This window comes from Pinus tabuliformis, chromosome 9 (assembly GCF_031772625.1).
Source record: "Pinus tabuliformis cultivar Carrire ecotype Pingquan chromosome 9, CPIR1, whole genome shotgun sequence".
Lineage (NCBI taxonomy): Eukaryota > Viridiplantae > Streptophyta > Pinopsida > Pinales > Pinaceae > Pinus > Pinus tabuliformis.
In genome coordinates this window covers 1,986,852,473-1,986,876,592 of record NC_142307.1, presented here as the reverse complement: position 1 = coordinate 1,986,876,592, position 24,120 = coordinate 1,986,852,473, and the positions used below count along the sequence as shown (strand labels likewise).

The following is a 24,120-nucleotide window of genomic DNA, read 5'->3' as shown; positions in this document are numbered from 1 at the left end:
CATTGGAGATTGAGAGAAGGTAACTAGACCTAGTTGAACCAGTCGGAACCACCATTCCAAACGGATAAGGAGTTGCTAACCAAGGTCCGGACCAGGTGGTCTCCCCATGTAGTTGCAGCGATTTTCGAGTCTTCAACAGTCCCTTAGACTGTTTTGGTCTCGTGGATGTCATAAAAAATGCTTCAATTCATTTCGCATTTACTTAGCCCATAATCTGTATTGGCGAATGCACTTTTCAACGTGTTGCACCCGTCCTCTAACTTATCACAGGGTCTCATGGGTGCCCAGTTGGATGCTAGTATCACCATCTTTCGAATGTTGTCGTGATAGGGGCACACTCGCCTTTGTGGAAGTGTGCCATCCCCTCACTTCGCTTAACTTCAATTTTTTACCACTTCAAGTCCGCATGGATTTTCACGGCTGTCTTGGGGGCACACCTTCGTGTGCTATCAAACCCAAGGGCCTGACACCCGGATCCTCCTTTTTACATAAGGCAACCATTACTTTCTGATCCAAAATGGATCCATTTACTCTCTAAAGTCTTCAAAAATTGTTAAAAGATCAAAACTATCACACAAGGAGAACTTTCAAAATGGTGGAAAATCACTATCATGAGGCGAAAAACACAAGAAAATAGTGAAAACAAAGCTATCGGCGGCTTGAACAGTGGATGGTCAGTAGCCATCAGATCTGGCCGATCAACGGTCTAGATCTGGTCGGCAAATCACAATCAGCAAGGCTATAGGAGGATATCGGTGCATATCATATATGTATTGCAATAGCAATCAGTGGGGGCAACGAGGACTGTCGATCAAGCACGCAGTTTGACAACCCACGTTGCATTGCGACATCACATCGGAAAACCACGATAAAGCACTCACCGAATGGACCGGGGTTATCACTATATGCGATTGCAATCAATCGCATCGCGATATCGCAATTGGAGCTACATAGAGGAGCGGGCACACACACACACACATATATATATGCATGATGCGATAAAGACCGGACCCGAAGGGGTTTGGGAATGAAAATACATAATATTTGGAATCCGTCATAAGCCATTTTTGCAATATTTTCACAGTTTTAATGTAGTTCTAAAATACAAAGGGACAAGCCATTTGCGACATGTGATTGCGACTCACAGGCAAACCCAATAGGAGAATATGACGCATTTATGAATATTCGAAGTCCAGATGAACAATTGTTTTGGCGGATTTTCACAGTTTTGAATGCATTTCTCCGTGTTAACATAGAATGGTCGTTTCAGGGATTGCAAAGGCCCAATGCACTCATTCGTTGCAGAATAGGTGGCCACCTCCCCTTAATGCGTTATGCAATGATTGTTTAATGCTAGAAGAGGGATTCAAGCGGAAAGAGGCCGGGAGACAGAAAGCTGAGAAGTGGAAATGAACAGGCAGAGCAGATTGGATTTAAAGCCATAGAAAATAGAGGACAGAAGCAGGGCAGTGTTGAGATAAAGGAAAGACAGAGACAGAGAGTGATAGAGAGAGTATGTGTACACAGAGAGGCTTGAGGGGATCAAGCAAAACTCTTACTGTTGTATCTGTTGTGTGTTGAGACTCAAATTGAGCTCATACTTTGTAAAACTCTGTTCTGAAGACATATTAGAGAGGCCACCACTGAAGGCTGGACCAGAAGACGTAGCCTAGGAGTTTTGGGTGAACTCCATATTAAGCTTGCTATATTTATGTGCGTTGCCTATGATGCTTCTTTACTGCTTCATTGTCTATATATTTTGCAATCTTATCGATCCATTGCATAAAGTAACATAGGAAAATCCATGCACATGAGTCTGTAATACCTTAATAATTGTCTTAGATCTCATTATCAGATCAAGTGGTATCATAGCTTTAGGTTTGCTAAGGTTAGACAAGCTTGTATTGTATTGTTGAATGCTAACTAGGTCAACGGTCAAATTAGGAGAAGGTGAACTGGTTGGGACTAACCCAGAAATTGGAAGAGTCTATCTTAGGAGGAAAATGGCAGAAGAAACTCCCTTGGAATCAGACTCTCAGTTCATGGACAATTTCATGACCATGAGAGCCATGGTAGAAGAGACGTATAGAGAATTTAAGAAAGGTCGAAGTGAAGATTCTTCATCCTCCAAACAAGACAAAGGAATAGAAGAACCTCTTCTAAATGGCCATTCTGAAGGCAAAGGGAAAGGAAAAGAACCTCCTCTAAAAACACCTCCTTCTAGCCCTTTGATTAAATTAGATGTAAAATTTGATTTGCCAATATATAATGGATAATTAAATGCAGAGAAGCTAGATAACTGGATTAGACAGATTGATGTATATTGCAGGGTGCAAAACATCGATTTAGAAAGGAAAAATATTTAGCTAGCCAACCTACGCCTTGGAGGAACTACCCTGGTATGGTGGGAAGGAAGGACCCAAGCTGATTTGAAGAAACATGGTAAAATTCTTTCTACCTGGAGTAAAAATTTTTCTGCGATTAAAAAACAATTATATCCACTAGCTTATATGCAGCAAGCCATGATGAGTTGGCAAACGCTTCACCAGTTAAAGGGGCAAAGTGTACAAAGCTATACCCAGCAATTTAGAAAAAGAGCTTTAATTCTAGGCATTTCCCTAGACTCACCTGAAACTTTGTTGAAGTATATAGGTGGTCTACGCATCTATTTGAGGCACACCATTCTCATGTTTAACCCTACTAGCATAGATGAGGTATCTATTTAGGCTACACATCTAGAGGCTAGAGGCAAGAATGTGAACCCAGAGATTGGGGGATCATCAAAACCCACTGCAAACAAGAACAAGGAAAAGAGGAAGCAGAAATGGAAAGAGAGGAAGACAAATGTTGTACAGAAAGACAAACCTTCATGCACTCAATACAAGAAGGTTGAACATGATGATGAGCATTGCTGGTCTTTGCATCTAGAGCTGAAACCCAAGAAGTTAAATGGGAAGAAGAAGAAGATTGTTGTTGCTATTCAGAAAGATTTGGGATCAGACTCAAGTGATGAAACAACAGTCACAACTACAGGTATAAAAGGTAAAAATTATGAAGCATCTACTAGTAATTTTGCACAAAATAATGATAATGAAGAAAATGTGAGGAAAAGACATGAGCTTTTCCATATTAGAGTTATTTCCAAGCATCAAAAGATTGATACTTTATTTGATAGTGGTTCACAAGTAAAGTTGATTTCTGAAACAATTGTAAAGAAATTGGGACTACTAACCACACCTCACAAGAAGCCATATGCATTAGGTTGGGTATGTGATAAAGCAAAGCTACTAGTGACTAGACAATGTAAACTTAAGTTTGCTTTTGGGTCAGCATTTGTAGATGAGGTTGAGTTAAATATATTTCCCTTGGATATATGCGGTATTGTTTTAGGAAGTCCGTACCTGTATGATAGAAAAGCCATTTTCTATAGAGCTGAAAATAAGTATCAACTCGTTAAAGATGGAATAGAATATATTGTAAGAGTTCATAAACTCAACAATAATTATACTCTCATAAACTCAAGGTAGATAAAAAGAATTGTAAATTCATGCAAGCAATTTTTACTGATGGTTGTAAAGGAAAAGAAACCTGATAAAACCAATGTATTTGAGGGTTGTGATGCTAAACAAAAAGGTGATTTAGAAAAAGTTGTTTCAGAATATGATATCTTATTTCAAGAACCTAAAGGTCTGCCACCCAAAAAGGAAATTGTACATGATATTCATTTGCAACAAGATGCTCCATTGCCTAATATTGGAATGTACAAGTTATCCGCTTTAGAGAATGCATAGATCAAGAATCAGGTACAAGAGCTGCTCGAGAAAGGGTTCATAAGGCCAAGCACATCACCATGCAGATCTCCAATCGTGTTGGTAAGAAATAAAGATGGTTCGTGGAGGATGTGCATTGATTACAGAGCACTGAATAAAATAACGATCAAGAATTGTTATCCCCTTCCTCACATTGATGATCTATTGGATCATCTGAAAGAAGTTGTTTACTTTTCCAAGTTGGACTTGCGTAGTGGCTACCATCAGGTCAGAGTAGCAGAAGAAGATGCATGGAAGACTTCTTTCAAAACAAAGCAAGGGTTGTATGAATGGCTAGTTATGCCTTTTGGCTTAACTAATGCTCCTGCCACTTTCATGAGAGTAATGAATGATGTACTCAGGCCTTTTATTGATGATTTTGTAATTGTATATTTATATGACATTCTTGTATTCAGTAAAACATGGGAAGAACATTTGAAGCATGTAAAGCAGACTCTAAATGTTTTGAAAAAATAAAATCTCTATGTTAAATTATCAAAATGTGAATTTGGTAAAACATCTTTGAATTATTTGGGTCATATCGTAGGGGGTGGTGAATTGAAGATAGATCCCTCTAAGGTCGAAGTCATTGTGAACTGGCCTAAACCCAAATCTGCTACAAAAGTTACGAGCCTCCTAGGAGTAGCACAATATTGGAGAAAGTTTATTGCTAATTTTTCCTTAATTGCAGCTCCCTTACATGCTTTGATAGAATTGAACAAGGTGTTTCAGTGGGGAGGCAAACAGCAGAAAGCCTTTGACACCTTGAAAGAAAAGATTAGTACAACACCAGTACTAGTATTGCTAGATCTTCAAAGACCATTTGAGATTGAAACAAATGCCAGTGACTATGCCATGGGAGCAGTGTTGATGCAATATGGTAAAGCCATATGTTACCATTCTGAGACATTTAATTCTGCAGTAGTTAATTATCCCACATATGATAAAGAATTGTATGCATTAATGCAGAGTGTGAAAAAGTGGAAACATTACCTATTGGGCAAAGAAACCGTTATACATACTAAGCATCAACCACTTCAATATTTACACTCACAAACTAAATTGGAGCAATCAGGACACTATAGGTGGATGGGTTTTCTACAACAGTTTCATCTAGTCATCAGATATAAGAAAGGCATACACAATAAAGTTGCAAATATGTTATCTAGACCAATCATAAATGAATCTACTATACTTAAGCATAATTCAGTGTTGCATGAAAGCTACATTAAACAATATGCTCAAAATATAGATTTTAAAGATGTATATGCAATTTTAAGTCATGGAAAACAGGTAGAAGAATTGGATTATCAAGTTAAGGACCAACTCTTGTACCATTTGGGAAAGTTATGCATTCCTCAAACTGAAAGAGTGAATATAATCCGGGAAGCACACACTTCTCTAATATCAGGTCATTTTGGTGTAAGTAAAACAGTTGCACAGCTGCAAAGATTCTGCTATTGGCCAAAAATGCATGAAACGGTTTCTAGATATGTTAAAGGGTGTACCATATGTGCTAGTAGCAAGCCCAACAATAGAAAACTAGGCTTGTACACTACACTTCCAGTTCGTTCTCATCTTTGGGAAAGTGTTTCCATGGACTTTGTTGGGAGATTGCCAAAATCTAGAAAAGGTCATGACTATTTATATGTTATTGTGGACAGGTTTAGCAAAATGTGTATTTTAATACCTTGCAACAAGCAGATTACAGCTGAACAAACAACGAAGTTGTTCTTTCAGCATGTCTAGGTGCATTTTGGGTTACCCATTTCCATAGTATCTGATCGAGACTCCCGATTTGTTGGGAAGTTTTGGTCAAGTTTGTGGGAATTCATGGACACCAGACTGAAGAAGAGCACAACCTTTCATCCACAAATAGATGGCCAAACAGAGGTGGTCAATAGGCAGTGATCCAGTTGCTCAAGGGTTATTGCAGCAAGCATCCCAAGCTTTGGGTTGAGCATTTATGTTATGCGCAACATGCTTACAACCGCGCTAAACATTCTTCTACAGAAAGATCTCCTTTTGAGACTTGTTTCGATTTTTTACCAAGGTCTCCCTTGGATTTTTTCTTTAGTAAAGACATAGCAGTTGATGGACACAGTGATGTGGACAAAGCAACCAAGTTCATTGAACAGATCCAAGAAATTCACCAGGCAGTGCAGGAACAGCTAGAAAAGAGCCAAGCCAAGTACAAGGCAAGGCATGATAAGCATCGAATTGAGCATAACTTCCAAGTTGGTGATCAAGTCTGGTTGTACATCAGCAAAGATAGAATGCAAGGTGAAGGAAAGAAGCTGAAGCCAATAATGTATGGGCCTTTCAAGATACTTGAGAAAATTGGTGAGAATGCTTTTCGCCTTGATTTTCCAGCTTACATGCACATCTATTCAGTGGTAAATGCAAAAAATTTAAGACTGTTTCAACCTTCTTTGAATGAATATCCCGAAGAGAAAAGTCAGTTGCCCTCTATTGATGATTTTTGGCCTGAATATCTCAATGAGTTGCAGGAAGATACAGTTCTGGATAGGAAGGTGAGAACTACGTGCAGTGGGGATGTTGAGTACCTGAGAATTGGACTCAAAGGTTCAAAACCAAGCAGTGCAAAATGGATAGAGATTGGGCCAGTGAGGAAGCTGTATCCTCCCTTGATTGATGCTTAAAAACCAACTTTTGGTGGTCCAAAAGCTTTTTCACTGGGAAGGCATGACCTAAAATGGATCCATTTACTCTCTAAAGTCTTCAAAAATCGTTAAAAGATCAAAACTATCGCATAAGGAGAACCTTCAAAATGGTGGAAAAACACTATCGAGAGACGAAAAACACAAGAAAACAGTGAAAATAGAGCTATCGGCGGCTTGAATAGTGGATGCACAATAGTCGTCAGATCTGGCCGATCAACGGTCCAGATCTGGTCGGTAAATCACAATCAGCAAAGGTTATTGGAGGATATCGGCGCATATCATATATGTATTGCGATAGCGATCAGCGCGGCCAACGAGGACCATCGATCAAGCAGCAAATCGACAGCCCACGTTGCATCGCGACATCGCATCGGCAAACCATGATAGAGGGCTCACCGAACGGCCTGGGGTTATCGCGATATGCGATTGCGATCAATCGCATCACGATATCGCAATGAGAGCTACATAGAGAAGCAGGCATACACACACATACACACACACACACACACACACACATATACATGCGCGATGCGATAAAGCCCGGACCCGAAGGGTTTGGGAATGAAAATACATAATATTTGAAATCCGCCATAAGCCGTTTTTGCAGTATTTTCACAATTTTAATGTATTTCTAAAATACAAAGGGACAGGCCATTTGCGACATGCGATTGCGACTCACAAGCAAACCCGATAGGAGAATAGGATGCATTTATGAATATTTGAAGTCTGAATGAACAATGTTTTTGGCGGATTTTCACAGTTTTGAATGCATTTCTCCGTGTTAACAAAGAACGGTCGTTTCAGGGATTTCAAAGGCCCAATGCACTCATCCGTTGCAGAATAGGTGGCCACCTCCCCTTAATGTGTTACGCAATGATTGTTTAACGCTAGAAGAGGGATTTGAGTGGACAGAAGTCGAGAGATAGAAAGTCGAGAAGCGGAAATGAATAGGCAGAGCAGATTGGCTTTAAAGCCATAGAAAACAGAAGACAGAAGCAGTGCAGTGCTGAGACAGAGCAAAGACAAAGATAGAGAGTGATAGAGAGAGTCTGTGTACTTAGAGAGGCTTGAGGGGATCAAGCAAAATTCTTATTGTTGTATTTGTTGTGTGTTGAGACGCAAATTGAGATCATACTTTGTAAAACTCTGTTCTAAAGACATAATAGAGAGGCCACCACTGAAGGCTGGACCAGGAGACATAGCCCAGGAGTTTTGGGTGAACTCCATATTAAACTTGTTGTCTTTATGTGTGTTGCCTATTATGCTTCTTTACTGCTTCATCGTCTATGTATTTCACAATCTTATCGATCCATTGCATAAAGTAACATAGGCAAATCCATGCACATGAGTCTGTAATACCTTAATAATTGTCTTAGATCTTATTATCATATCACTTTCATATACAGAAAATAAGCATTCAATCTCTTTGTTAATATATTGTGCCTCTCATTACATTTATTGACAAAATCAATATTTGATCAATATATTATGCCTCTCACATTTAAATTCATTGACTAAATCATTTTCCTCCTAATAGATTTCGGATTTCTTTTAGGGCTTATTTTTTTTCTTAGTGTAAGAGAAAATCGTAGATATGAAGAAATTGCTAAGTAATTCAATTCCGTTGAGGTTTAGCTAAGTTGAACTGTCGTAAAAAGCATAGTTTAACATAATTCAGTAATAGAAAAAAAATTTGTATACAACACATTAGGTTGTCCTAAGCACTTACTATCCTTGTATTTTTGTAGAAATGTGGGGATGCAAGTCAATATTAGCAAAACGAAAGTACTGGTTTTCTCTAAAAAAAGAAAACATAACCAACATAAGTTCTACTTTGAAGGTAACATTCTCGAAGAAGTTGTGGATTACAAATACCTCAGAATTGACTTCAACAGAAATCTAAGCTGGGATGGTTGTAGAAATAAAAGAACTTTGGGGGATTGGAAAGCATTTTATGTTTTTCAAAATAGGTGTAAAGAGGCAGAGTTAGGGGATTGGAAAACCACTCAAACTCTTTTTAGGCTTCTAGTGATTTTGGTGATTCTCTATGGTTGTGAACTATGCGTCAGCAGTGTATCTGACATGCAGTGGAAACAAAATGAGAAAATACAGAAGCGTTTGATTACAAACAAATTCAAGATTAAAAGTGCAGTTCCTTATGCTATCTTGTTAAGTGAAGCAAACAATGCTCTTATTGAAGCAATTGCTAGGGTGTGATTCATAAGGTATTTAAATAAAATTGAGCAAATGGACAAATGGAAGAGGGTAGATGGCCTCAGGTTGTCTTTAATGATATATTGTGCAACAGAAAAAATACTTGGAGGCAGCAAAATAGCAAATGGCTTAGTAAATGGGGTATTTTCTTGAACATGTGTCCCATAAACAAGAAAGAGATAAAAACTTTTGTTATGGATAATTTCCACAAGCGTACTTGGGATAAGGAGCTAGGAAGAAAAAAAAATACTATATTGAAGTGCTTAATCCCACTCATAGTCATCAACCAAAAGCATACATAGAGGCCAATATTTCTTGGAGAGCCAAAATTCTTATTGCTCAGTTAAGGACTAATTCTCATGAACTTCATTGTGAAATAGAGCGTTGGAAAAGGCCAAAAGAAGTGTGAGAGGAAAGAGTATGCATTTTTTGTTCTTCCGATAAAGTGAAAACAGAAAAGTATTTCGTTTTAAAATGTGAAGCCTTCAAAGACAACAGGGCAAGTTATACATATATGTTGACAGCTAGCTCTTGGAATAATCTATTTCGCGGCGGGTTTCTCGAGAAGCTAGGAGCATTTATTGTGAAGCTTCACAGAAAAATGGCTGAATACATCAAGTAGATGAAGAAGCAATCTATCACATAAGCTATCTTAACCTCATGAAAGTTAAAATAATTTCTTTATTTTTCATTATATTTTCCTGATATCATCTTACTACGCTCAGCCTAGCTAGGGAAAAAAAGAAATAAGAAAAAGATTAAGTTGCTGGTTTACAAGGTGTAAAGAGTTCGGCGCATTTTAACATTGGGTGTACAAAGTTTGGTGCATTTTAAGATTGGGATAAAGAAACTACAAAGGTAGGGAGCGTTTTCGACATGGGGCGGTACGATGGGTTTATATGTACAAATTTCCTAGACAGAATATTTTCAGTCATTCCACGTAATTTAACACAAAGTTGATGGGACAAAACTCCGTTCTGTACCAGCACGTTACTCTGCGAAAAATCTAAAAGATGAGTTTTAATCAAATGAATTTTATATTTACCTCATTTTCAGTTTTTGCCTTACCAGCCGACTCCGTCTCCTGCTCAGTTGCTCTCATTTCAGCCAAATATTCATTGAACAAAGCTTTTCTACGTCCCCTCTTCCCTTCTTTGTATCTCGAATCGCTGCGCAAGTTTTGCTGAACCTAAATTGACCACAAGAAATTGAGATAGCATAACATAAATTTAATAGATAAAAGCAGCGCGCCAAAAATTGTCGTGCATATTCAGGGATACAACATACCTCTGACCAGTGGCTTCTCGAGTTAATATCACCTCTGTTTAGCAGCATAGTTTTAAAATTGGAAGCGGAACCAGCATGTTTGGCCTTCACTTCCTTCTCCTGATCTTTCTTTAATGTAACCAGTCTGCACAATGCTTTCTAAATTAATATTTGACATTTATTATTATGGTTTCAACTTCTTTCTGTGAAGCTTAAAGGTTAGCAAAACATAAGAATGTGGTCATTCAGATACCTAAGCCACAATCACCAGACACTTGATACGATGATCAATGTTAATGCATAAAGCTTATTCTGAAAATTTAACAAAGGATGGATAAATCTTTATAGACAGAAGCCATGCCATGTGGCTTGCAAGAAGTCATCTCCACCTGTCTAAAGGCTTTAAACTGATCTATGTGTACTGCAAATTCGATGACTTGTTTGGGAACAACTTGGGTTGAAAGAGTAGCTATACATTGGTCACAAATAATACCAAAATATGAAATTCCAACGAAAAAAATTCCTTTATATTTTTACGCATTTAAAGAAAAACAAATAAATATTTTCGAACTTAAATTTGATTTTAAAATATTTAAAATTAAATGTCTCTCCCACATCAAATATCCCTGGACTCTATATTATTATGACAAGATTTATTAGGGAACGAACTATTAAACCCGGTACACTATTATAACAAGTCTCACTGTACTAAAAGAAGACTTATCAATAAATTAGAGTGGATATTGTAATAGATTAATTTATCAATAACGGATGTAATAATATTTTAAAATTTTAGATTTTGTAAATTTAATTCTTTAGTTTTAAGATTAATTATTGGGTAATTTTTATTGAATTTCATAAAATAATAAAAATAAGAAATAAAAAGAATTGGAATATAAATACATCATCGACACAAATACAGAGGATTTATTTTGGAAATTTAATACAAGAAAAAACCTAACTAGAAGGTGAGACATATCTTTTTTTCTCTTTTCTTAAGTCATAAAAACACACATGCAAACAAATGAGGACTTTTATTGAGTTACTTTTTACATTATGGTTTGAATGACTGCTACATTTACGGTTTAAAATACCACTCTTAGATATTTTTCTCAACTGTGGAACCAGTACAATGCAAAAGAATGGGACCATTTTCCTCCTAGTGGCCCAATATTTAACATAACCCTATAGCTATCTAGGGGTAGGTCTTTGACTTCCTCAACACTCAATTGAGAAGGTTTTGGACCTTCTAGAATCTTCTTGAAAGTCCACATATAGATAGCCCACATGTGTATATAACGAGGGTTGATTTGCCATCCACTCATGCCATGGTGGTCAACAAGGTAAGTTAACTTGTGGCTGGCATAAATTTCATATACATGAGCTCTAATTGAGGTGATTTTCTTAGTGTAGGAAAGGTCTCGAAGTGTACAACAGTGTCAAAGGGGCGAAAGCCATGCTAACAGGATTTTGACCCAAAAAAAATACTATTTGATAGCTCAAGGTAACTCCATAAGGTTATGGACCTATTGTCGTTGCTACAACACTCTCCAAAATTTTGGCCTACACCAAATTTTGCAGCCTGCCTTGGTCTTGCATTTTGTCATCACAAACATTGAAGAACATTCCATGTGTTTTTTTAAGTGTTTTGGTCCCTTTCGCAAGAAAGGCAAAATGTTGTCTTTTTGCATGTTGGTTGTCACATAATGTGTTTGAAGCTCATTTCGGTGGTTTCAAGGGGTTATCTTTGTGTGAATGAGTTAATCTAATGATGTAAAAATCTATCACAATCATTCCCAAAGTTTTAAGCACTCTCGCACAAGTGTCATCATGATCATCACAAAGTGTACCTTTGGTGTTGCACTTGTTGTAAGTCAAGTGTTCTAATCCGTAGTCACATTGAAGTCATGCCACTAATCACATCATTTCACTGACCCCACATTTAGCTAATTTTCAAAAATTCCCCAGCAGCATAGCCTCATCCAGCCTTCCCCAACTGCGCATTGCACAATTCCATCCCTCTAGTTGTAGCCTTGTCCCTTGCCACTATGCAATGCGTAGTTCCTACCTCCCAGGACTGCGCACAACGCAGTTCGAGTGCTCAAGCCCAGACCTTGGCCCCCAAAATTGCGCAATCCAGCCCTCCAACTTGGCCTTCAATGTGTATTGTGAAATCTTTGAGCTCAAGCTTAACCCCTGAGCTCCTGAACTATGCAATTGCATAGTCACTGAGCCTCTCTCCCATCTTACAACCTAGTTTCATCTTAGTCAATGGATCAACATGTGCCATCTTATACTCAGGGTTTTATCTGACTAATGTCTTGTCATGAGTGAATTGCAGAAGCAGACACTCTATTGTACAATGACAAGATGATGAAGAAGAAGATGGAGAAGGAAACATGCATTGTGCAGTTCGTGAAAATAACTGTGAAGCCAGCTTTGGCTAAGAATTTCAAAGAAGCAATCACAGTTGAAAAACACTTGTATATGATTGGATACATCGCAGATGACGAATAACTGAAGGACTCCAAATACACGGGAAAAGGTCTCAAGCCTTCATAAGCAAGGCCAAGGAGAAGGAGCAACTGCTCTTGAACGCTTGACCCGCACCATCAAGTCTCTATCCAATGAGCTGGTAGAATTGAAACAAAGGTCAAGTGAGATCACCATGAGTACAAACCTCCTAGATTCAACATTCTGAGAAGGGTTGCTAACTTTGGCAGCAACAACAACCAGTCGGCCAAGTGTGCATAGAGCACGAATGTTGTGTTGAATGTGGAAACTATGGGCATGGATCAATGTTATTCGTTTCATTAAGAGTATCATTTAGAGAAGACATGTCCGCAATGGAACCACAACATGAATGCTCTTGCTACGCACATTATTGATACAGTGCTTCCAGATGAATAGACTGAGCCTGCAGAAGAGAAGGTAGAGAATGTTACAGTCGAAGAAATTGCGAATGTTGGACACATAGTAAACACACTCACTTGTGTTTTCGTAGTTGAGAAGAAGAGTGCCAAAGAACAACCACTGAGTGAGACCCTGACTCAACAACATAACACTTGATAAAAATTGAAAAGCTAAGGGCCGACCTTCACACAGGAGTTGACAAAGCAGAAATTGAAAGGGCATTTGTTCAGAAAGATCACACCCTCCGTTAAGTCATCCCAGAACACTCAGAGCAAGTCTAGCAATGCGGATACAACGAAAAGTACTTCTGCAAACAATAAAAGTAAGCCCATCACTCTGGAAGTAGTAGATAAAGCAACTCCACCAGACACTTCGGGAATGTCTCCCGCACTGGATTATAACATAGTTGATCAGATGAAGAAATCTCGCGTGAATATTTCACTCTTCGAGCTAACAAAGATAGCGAGCCAATGAGAGATGCTTTTCCGCGCACTCGAAAAGGGCGCCTCAGGTAACGGTGCTTCTTCACATAAGGGATCTAGTATGCCCTCTGGTTCCCTCGAATATGTACTTAATGCTTTAACATTAGATGCAAACACACTTTTCTGTCCATTTCTATTAACATTCAAAAAAATTAATTATAATGTGCACAATTGCTTAGCTGATTTTGGTGCATCTGTAAACGTAATGCCTTTATCGGTAACAAAGAAAATCAATGCAAAATGGGATAAAACATATGCACAGATCATTCAATCGGACATGACTCTTGTCCATGCAATTTGTGAACTCAGAAATATGCTTATCTACTTATCATCTAATCAATGAGTTCACCAATGTATAAATATAGTAATTGTGGACATTCCAAAAGTATACAATGTATTGTTGAACAAAGACTGGTCCAACGAGTTACAAGGGTATTTTGCTACAGACTGGTCACATTTGTGGCTTCCGTACAAGGGCAGGAACAATAAAATCCAGGTGAACTCAGAGCGGTACATGAAACACACAGCGACTCTTTTCAAAGGAAAAAATAAGCCAATGGCTTTCACAAATCTTATCTTTGGAAATTGCTTTCTTGAAACTGATATGGGGTGCTATCTTTCTCAGCCATCCCCAGTCCCACCAGACACACAATTGGAACTCCTTCCTAGTCCAACTGGCGAAAATGACATTTGTACAGTTAGTGTTCCACAAGGTCTCATCCCCTTGCCTAGTGGTCGAGTTTCTGAGCTCCCTCGCGCTCCGGGGACTTGGGCACGACAGGGGGTAGTTTCCCCACGCTCCCAAAAGGAAGGGTACGTGAGAAATCTTGGGAGGGATCATTTCCTTAAAAATCGGGGACGAATCCATAAAACAGGGTCGTATGGTGTCACACAGGGAACCCTAGGGTCTTTTCCTTTACCAAAAATCATTTTTTTAAATTAAATTTAAAAATTTTAAAATTAGTAATTACTATATGATTTGGGTTTGGCTTTAGGTTTTCATTTTACTTTTTATTCAATTGTTGTTGGGTGTCACTACAAACCATCGAGCCGCCATCAACCATCGTTGTTGGGCACTGCTGCAAACCATCAAGCTCGCCATCAAGATTCATCATTCAACCAGCTATTGTTCAGTGTTCCATTGTGCCCATCGCACCGTGCCGCCATCGTTGCTGGAGTTCAAACTTCATGAGCCGCTGGACAATTTGTTGGACAGTGGATTTCGCGAGTTCATTTAACAGCCGCTGGCGAGTTGCAGTTTCATGAGTTCGTTGTTCATTCCAGAATCCACATTTGTGTTGATGCCCATCGCTGCCAACGCAACTCACAGCTATAGAGTGATGGAGTCCACCGCCTGACCACAATGAGTGCGGCTAACAATGTATTTTTTTCTTTTTCTTTTTTGTAAATTTAAATTTTTTTATTACATGTAGCATGTATGTTATAGGTTGTCCATTGTCACTGTATCTTTAATTTTTTTTGTAAAACCAGTGTTACCCGGGAGCGGGAGCAAAAATGGGTGCAAGAGCGACATTTTCAAAAGCTCCCGGTTTGGGAGCGAATCCCGAAGCATTTTTTATATATATATATATATATGTTTATATTTTTTATATTTTGATACATATATGTCAACAAAAACATGTAGAATTATGAATTAGATATAAAAATACATTAAAATACATTAAAAAACATAAATTGAACCATATAACAACAATCATCTAGAAGTTATAATCTTCATCAACCACGTCCACAAGTTAGTAACATAGTAGCATACTGTTGAGATTGCAACAAGATGATGGAGCTTAGTGAAAAGAGTCGTCTTCACTAAGTGGGCCCGCAGGCAAATTATGGCGCAAGTTCTATTTTTTATCACAGTGTGAGTGATCACAGTGTGGGTGACCACAATGTGGGTGACCAAAGTGTGCGTGACCACAATGTGGGTGACCAAAATGTGGGTGACCACAGTGTCGGTGATCAAAGTCTATTTTTAGACTGGCTGTCAAAAATAGAAAAGTCAAATACTATTTTCTCATAATAATATTTGGACTATAAACTTGATCTTATTCTCTTAGAGCACTTCAGTTTGAGCTACAGATGTGGCCCATGCAGCTGTCAGAAGGAAGTACGCTTTTCTTATGAGTCAGTTGAGTTGTTGCATCCATGAATTCAGTTAGAACTCAATCAGTTGAGTTTGGTGGAGTTGATTGTGGAGTTGGAGTTGTGTTCAGTTTGACTTGGTTAAACTAGTTGTAATTAGTCTAACTGCAAATAGACTAATGATGAGTTGTTAAACTAATTATTAACTCATAATACAACTATAGAATACATCAGTTAACTCAGTTGCATGTCAGTGCATGTTCAGTTCAACAGGGACAGGTGTTAGAGAATCAAATTGCTATCAGTTGTGACTATAGTTGTGCATCAGATCTTGCACAATCAAGGGATTGAGTATGCCAATGAGTTTTCTCATGTATTTGCCCATTTTGTAGCTTCTGCTCACGTCTTACACATTGTGAGTGATTCTTTGGAGGTGAAATACGAGTTTGGTAGACCATTCTCATTCATTCTTGAGCAGGTATTGAGCAGTTGAGGCAGCCAAGCAGTGGAATAGATTTGGAAATCAGATCTTAGCTGTATTGTGTGTAACAGGTGGAGCTGGTACTGGATTGCTTGTGATAAGCATTGTACTTTGTAATGTTAAATGGTCTCAATCATTAATATACAGATAGTGTGGGCTTTTTAGCGAGATGCTTTCCCCGGGTTACATACTGTGTTAATGTGTGAATGCTCTTGATGTTTTATTGTTATTGATGCTGCTATATTGATGATCAACGTAGAGGAGCTTATGTATTGTATATGTATTCCGCAATAGTACATGATCAGGATAATCTCTGTTGAATATGTGTTAAATTATTTAAAATTTCTAAATGGTATCGGAGCTGTTGATCATCAGATCTACTATTCAGGAAGTGTTTACATTCTATTTCTTCAGGCAGAGTCTGTAATCGGGCCAGGTAGCCTCTGGATTCATCCTTCCTTTGGAAGGTGAGATATCCGGTGAATGCCCATACAGTCAATCTCTGTACGACAAATATTGTGTTCTCACGAATCTTAGATCCGAGGCGGTTGAGTTGGTTGCTGGTGGAATTCGAATTTGCAGCAGTGTTTTCTTGGTGACAACGCAACAATGTCTTTCAACGGATTGCGATTGGAGTATGCTCTTGAGGGCAGCTCAAACTATATTGCATGGAAGGACAGGATGGAGGCAGTATTGGATGATAACGGGCTGAAGGAGTTCATAGATACGGATATCCCAAAGCCTACTGATGCTGTTGAGGCGGAAGTTTGGCAAAAGAAGACCGCAAAATGTCGAAGGATTCTGTTGGAGGGCGTGAAGGATCACATTGTGTCCAGCCTCCATGTTAAGGCTACTCCATATTTGATGTGGAAATCATTAACAGAATTATTCCAAAGCAAGAGCGATCAGAGGAAGCTGGCGCTCAAAGATAAACTCAGAAACATCAAATGCGAGAAGGGTGACAGTATACCCAAGTATCTCACGAAGTTCACTCAGTGTCGAGATGAGCTGGAAAGTGTGGGGGTTACTGTCGATGATGAGGACTTGGTGAGCTTGGCTCTCCTTGGTCTTCCGAAGAGTTGGCATTCCTATCAGGACTCTGTCAATGGTCGGGAGAAATTGTCAGGATGGGAAAGACTATGGTTAGATCTTATGCAGGAGGAGATCAGGCGGAGTACCAGGGACGGATCTTCGTCAAAGGGAGCTGATGAAGAGAATTGTGCTTTGGCTGCCAAAGCAAAGAAAGGGAAGAGCAAGAAAACTTCTCAGTCTGGTGCGAAAGGCAAGAAGCAGGATATGTCCAAGGTGAAGTGTTTTCACTGTCACCAGCACGGACACTATGCCACTAATTGTCCGCAAACGAAGAAGAACAAGCAGGCTGTTGGATCTTCAGCAGGAGAGGTTCTAGCCTCACAGTTTGAGCTTGATTTTTCATTGATCGCATGCTTGGTTTCAAGTGTGATGGGATCAGTGTGGTTCTTGGACAATGGTGCGTCTTTTCACATGACGGGATATAGAGATTTGTTCTCTGATCTGGAGGACAAAGATCTTGGAGTGCACATCGAGATGGGCGATGATGGTAGATACAGTGCGACCGGTATCGGTACCATTTCCTTTGAGAGGGAGTCTGGTAAACCCTTCGTATTGAAGGAAGTCATGCATGTTCCAGGATTGACGAAGAATCTCATCTCAGTGGCGATGTTAGAAGACAAGGGGTATGATGTTGTTTTCAGCGAAGGAAAGGCTTTCCTGCGCAGCAAGACAACTGGTGAGACTCGGAAGATAGGGGTTCAAGTGAGGAACCTTTATCAGTTGCATGTAGATGGATGCGCAGCAATGGCGGGCAAGGCAGAAGGATTGGTGAGCTGGGATGATGGCGAGTTGTGGCACAGGAGATTGGGTCACCTTCACCATGGAGCCTTGAAGATACTGCAGCAGATCACTACAGGGCTTCCTAAAGGCACACTCGCACAGTCAGATCAGTGCAAGGGGTGTACTTTGGGGAAGTTTGTGAAAGCCACCTTTCACGAGAAGGATAGTCGCGCCACGACGATCCTTGAGAGAATTCACACAGACGTGTGTGGACCTTTCTCAGTTGCTTCGACAGCAAAACACAGGTATTACGTAATTTTTGTTGATAATTTCTCTCATAAGTGTTGGATCTTCTTCATGCAGAAGAAGAGCGAGACATATTCAAAGTTCTGTGAATTCAAAGCAATGGTCGAGAGGGAGTCGGTGAAGAAGGTGAAGGCTCTTAGGAGCGATAATGGTGGTGAATACATCTCAGACGAGTTCAAGGATTTCTGCAAGGCAGAAGGGATTCGTAGAGAGCTCATAGCTCCCCATAACCCACAGCAGAACGGGGTAGCTGAGCGGAAGAACAAAACGATTGTGGGTGTTGCACGGCCAATGTTGCATGATCAGGGCCTACCCCTTCACTTGTGGGCGGAAGCATGCAATACAACAGTTTATGTGTAGAACAGTTGTCCTCATAAGATACTTGGCATGAGTACACCTGAGGAGACTTATTCTGGTAAGAATCCTGATCTTTCTCATTTGAGGATTTTTGGTGCTAACGTTTACATGCATGTGAAGAAGAATGCTAAGAAGAAGTTGGAGCCGACCGCAGAGGTTGGGATATTTTTGGGGTACACTGATACGCCCCACAACTATCGTGTGTATTTGCCAAACAGTGGTAAAACTGTTGTGCGACGGGATATAAAATTTCAGGAGGAGAAAGCCATGAAGTGTTCGCTTGAGAGGGAGCTACACTTGCATGCAGATGAGGAGCTATTAGTTCCTAAGGATGAGCTTCAGGACGTGGATCAGCCACAGGACGAGGTTCATGGAGTGGAAGAGACCACTCATGCAGCGCCAACCATCAGAGGGCGAAAGCGCTTGACAGAAGCTGAGCGACTGGCTCAAGATGCAGAGAAAGTTGTAGGACCACCTACAGCCCAACGCAGGCAGAGACAGTCACTTGATCGGTACACTGGATACATGGCTCTAATGAGCAAGTGTGTTGTGACTGAGCCATCCTCTTTCGACGAAGTTGTGGAGGATCCCGCATGGGTAGACGCCATGGTGGAAGAGTATGATTCTATTGTCAGAAACAGTGCATGGGAGATTGTTCCTAGACCGGAAGGGAAATCAGTGGTGGGTTCGAGATGGATCTACAAAGTCAAGCAGGCAGCTGACAAGAGTGTGGAGAAGTACAAGGCAAGATTTGTTGCCCGAGGCTTTTCATAGATAGAGGGGATCGATTATGAGGAGACCTTTGCACTTGTCGCAAGGTATTCTTCCATACGGACGATTATTGCTCTCTCAGCGCAGATGGGATGGCACATTCATCAGATGGATGTGAAGACTGCGTTCCTCAATGGAGTCATTGAGGAGGAGGTGTACATTGAGCAGCCCGAAGGCTTTGAGGTCTTCAGCAGCGAGTCGCATGTGTGCAGGCTCAAGAGAGCGTTGTATGGGTTGAAGCAAGCACCACGTGCTTGGTACACACGGATAGACAGCTATTTCACAGCACTGGGATTCTCCAAGAGCGAGGCGGATCCTAACCTATACCAGATTGTGGTGGAGGGTAAGTTGCTTATCATTGTACTGTATGTTGATGATTTGATTCTAACGGGTGATGAGCTGTTGATACTGTCATGCAAGAAGGATCTTGCTACAGAGTTTGAGATGAAGGACTTGGGCCTCCTTCACTATTTCCTAGGATTGGAAATATGGCAGCGCAGTGGTGGATTGTTTGTTTCTCAGGGCAAGTATGCTCGGGAGATACTGGAGAAGTTCAACATGCATGGCTGCAAGCCTGTTGATACTCCTCTTCCTGGAGGTTGGAGGAAGGAGGATGCCACTTCGGGTGAAGAAGTGGATGCCACTGTTTATCGACAGTTGGTGGGGTCGCTGATGTATTTGGTCAATACACGACCTGATATATGCTATGCAGTTAACCAGCTTTCACAAGCTATGGTTAAGCCTACCAAGCTCTTCTGGAAGGCAGACAAGCATGTATTGCGCTACTTGAGAGGCACATCGGGATATGGTTTGTGGTACAGACAGGAGGATGAGGTGAAGCTATGTGGCTTCACGGATGCAGATTGGGCAGGGAGCCCAACGGACAGAAAGAGCACATCAGGAGGGTTCTTCAGTATTGGATCGACAGCAGTTTCTTGGTATAGCAAGAAGCAGAGATCCGTGGCACTCAGTTCAGCGGAGGCCGAGTATATGGCAGCAAGTTTGGCTGCATGCGAGGCTATATGGATGAGGAAGATCCTGGTTGGTTTGTTCGGTTCTCATTTGGATCCTACTGTGATTTACTGTGATAACCAGAGTTGCATTAAACTCTCGGCTAATCCTGTATTTCATGATAGATCTAAGCATATTGACATCAGGTACCATCATATCAGAGATTGTGTGCAGCGGAGGATCATGTTGCTTTCATACATTCCAACGGAGGATCAGGATGCTGATATTCTGACGAAGGCTCTCACCAGGAGCAAATTCGAGTACCACCGAGGCAGGATAGGGGTTGTTGATAATCCATATCTTGTCGAGAGGGAGTGTTGAGATTGCAACAAGATGATGGAGCTTAGTGAAAAGAGTCGCCTTCACTAAGTGGGCCCGCAGGCAAATTATGGCGCAAGTTCTATTTTTTATCACAGTGTGAGTGATCACAGTGTGTATGACCACAATGTGGGTGACCAAAGTGTGGGTGACCACAATGTGGGTGACCAAAATGTGGGTGACCACAGTGTCGGTGATCAAAGTCTATTTTTAGACTAGCTGTCAAAAATAGAAAATTCAAATATTATTTTCTCATAATAATATTTGGACTATAAACTTGATCTTATTCTCTTGGAGCACTTCAGTTTGAGCTACAGATGTGGCCCATGCAGCTGTCAGAAGGAAGCACGCATTTCTTATGAGTCAATTGAGTTGTTGCATGCATGACTTCAATTAGAACTCAATCAGTTGAGTTTGGTGGAGTTGATTGTGGAGTGGATGGAGTTGTGTTCAGTTTGACTTGGTTAAACTAGTTGTAGTTAGTCTAACTGCAAATAGACTAATGATGAGTTCTTAAACTAATTATTAACTCATAATACAACTATAGAATACATCAGTTAACTCAGTTGCATGTTCAGTTCAGCAGGGGCAGGTGTTAGAGAATCAGATTGCTATCAGTTGTGACTATAGTTGTGCATCAGATCTTGCACAATCAAGGGATTGAGTATGCCAATGAGTTTGCTCATGTATTTGCCCAGTTTGTAGCTTCTGCTCACGTCTTACACATTGTGAGTGATTCTTTGGAGGTGAAATACGAGTTTGGTAGACCATTCTCATTCATTCTTGAGCAGGTATTGAGCAGTGGAGGCAGGCAAGCAGTGGAATAGATTTGGAGATCAGATCTTAGCTGTATTGTGTGTAACAGGTGGAGCTGGTACTGGATTGCTTGTGATAAGCATTGTATTTTGTAATGTTAAATGGTCTCAATCATTAATATACAGATAGTGTGGGGTTTTTAGCGAGATGCTTTCCCCGGGTTACATACTGTGTTAATGTGTAAATGCTCTTGATGTTTTATTGTTATCGATGCTGCTATATTGATGATCAACGTAGAGGAGCTTATGTATTGTGTATGTATTCCGCAATAGTACATGATCAGGATAATCTCTGTTGAATATGTGTTAAATTATTCAAAATTTCTACACATACAACATATTGAGTCCCATGATTCACCAATCTTAAAGTTTCAAGCTTTCAAAATTCAATATATAACATTTATCATCATTGATCACCAAAGTTGTACTTGTAAGCTAAGTGAAACCATTACAACAAATAATATCTAACATGAAATGAAATGTTATAAAATGAAATGAAATGAAACAACTTTCATGAAGCATCATATTCATAATTCATTACTAATGAGTTATAATTGCCAACTTCAAACATAAATTGTCATATATTGTTTAAAAAAATATCATAATAAATATGAAAGAGTCAATAGTTATAAAAACTACTAGAAACTAGAAAAGACAAGTAAATCTATTATCTATTGCTTATGCTTGGGCCTCTTGCCACCACGAGAAATGTCTAATTTTTTAGTCTTGTTGGAAAATCAAAACATTAATATCACCCTCTAAGCATTAACATAAGATAGAAAAAGCATAGTATGTCAAGTCAAGATTTTGTTTGAGTGATGCGGACATTTTTAGGAGAGTCATGAAGAATGGATGTGCACATTGTGTAACTATGTGTTTAAAGGAAGCTACACTAGGGTGTGGCATCATCTTCTATCCCTATCCAGTGATGGTGTAAAGGGTTGTACATGTACTATTTTGAAAATGATGGAGTTGACAAAGCTTCATATGGCTTCCCTAGGATCCAATGTAATGAACTTGGACAATGATTGTAATTTTAAAGTACCTAGATCTTCTTCCCATGATATGGAAGATTCAGTTAATCAAAATGCATCAAACCAATTTGAGTCTGTGGGGGGGTCTACTTCTGAGAGGAGTAAGAGGCCCGCTAGTTTTGCTCAGGAAAAAATTTCTAAAATCTACAATGTAGTACATAGGGATGAGGCTGATGATGCTATTGCTGATTTTTTTATGGCAAATGGAATTTCATTTAATGCTACCCATTCTCCACATTACAAAGAAATGGTGCGAAAAATCATAGCTGCTGGGCCAGGATATGCACCTCCAAATTACAACAAAATGAGGACATCATTGTTAGATAAAGGGGTGACAAGAATGCAAGGGCTTATGGGCCCCCTTAAACAATCTTGGATTTATTCAGGATGTTCAATCGTTATGGATGGTTGGAGAGACATTCAACAAAGGCCATTGTTGAATATTATTGTTACATCTCCCGGTGGGCCTTATTTTTTAAGAGCAGTTGATTGTAGTGGGAAACTAAAGGATGCTACTTTCATGTTTGAAGTATTGAAAGAAGCAATTGATGAGCTTGGTCCTTTAAATGTAGTACATGTAATCACAGATGCAGCGCCTGTTTGCAAAGCAGCGGGTTTGATGGTTCAAAGTCGATATAGGCATATCTTTTGGACTCCTTGTTGTGTACATGCCTTGAATAATGTCCTCAAAGACATTGGCAAAATATTTTGGATTGCAAAACTAATTTTAAATGCAAGAGATGCACAAATGTACATTTGCAACCACCATGCCTCTTTAGCAATCTATAAGATGTACTCAAGGAAGAGGTTTTTGAAACCTGCAGAAACAAGATATGCTACATACTTCATTCTTCTTCAACGTATGGTTGAGGTGCATGCATCCCTACAAGGCACCGTTGTTTCCCAAGAGTGGAATGTGTCGTCTGAATCTAAATCAATGCAGGCAAAGAAAATAAGAGAGCAGCTTCTCAATGATGATTGGTGGTCTGATTGTAAATATGTTGTTTCTTTCACAGCTCCAATTGTGGAATTGATTAGGTATGCAGATTCTGATTCCCCCACCGTTGGAGAAGTTTATGAATGTATTGATAGCATGGTAGGCAAGATAAGGCACATCATTCATGATAGAAACCCCTCTTTGAAGTTCTTCAATGAAATTCATAAGATAATAGGGAAGAGATGGATCAAACTCAATACCTCTCTTCACATGGTTGCTTATGCCCTTAATCCAAAGTGGTATATAGAGAGACCAAACAGAGTTCTACCCATTGATGATGAAGAAGTGAAACAAGGCTTTCTTGATGCCATATGCAAAATCTATACACTTAATGAAGCAACTGTAATGCGGGAACAATTTATTGATTTTGCTACCTTCAACCCTTCCAAATTCTCTCAAGATGCAAGGGTGGACATCAACATTTATGCACAAAGGAATCCCATTGGATGGTGGAGAATGTATGGGGGCAAAGCCCAAGATCTTCGAAATATTGCCTCACGCTTGCTATCTCAGGTTTCTAGTTCATCATCAGCTGAAAGGAATTGGTCTACTTATAGTTTCATTCACTCTGTTAAGAGAAATAGGCTTACCTCTAAGAGAGCAGAGCAATTGGTTTATATGCATAGTAGTCTTCGACTTTGCTCAAGGAAGCTACCTAAATATTTAGATGGCCCTGCAACAAGATGGGATGTTGATGCTGAGTGGGCTTCTCATATTGATGATGATGAGGATAATCCTTCACCAGATGCAGGT

At 39.7% G+C, this 24,120-nt stretch overlaps 1 protein-coding gene across 1 annotated transcript in view; it reads right to left on the bottom strand.

Annotated features, from left to right (window-relative positions):
* LOC149156978 (uncharacterized) overlaps nucleotides 1-24,120 on the bottom strand; it is a 201,200-nt gene that overhangs the window by 106,219 nt on the left and 70,861 nt on the right. The window contains exons 4-5 of the mRNA XM_089445479.1: nucleotides 9,995-10,118; nucleotides 9,753-9,896 (exon numbers count right to left, since the gene is read on the bottom strand). Of these exons, the coding sequence (XP_089301605.1) occupies nucleotides 9,753-9,896; nucleotides 9,995-10,118 (268 nt within the window). The remainder of the gene's footprint in view (nucleotides 1-9,752; nucleotides 9,897-9,994; nucleotides 10,119-24,120) is intronic.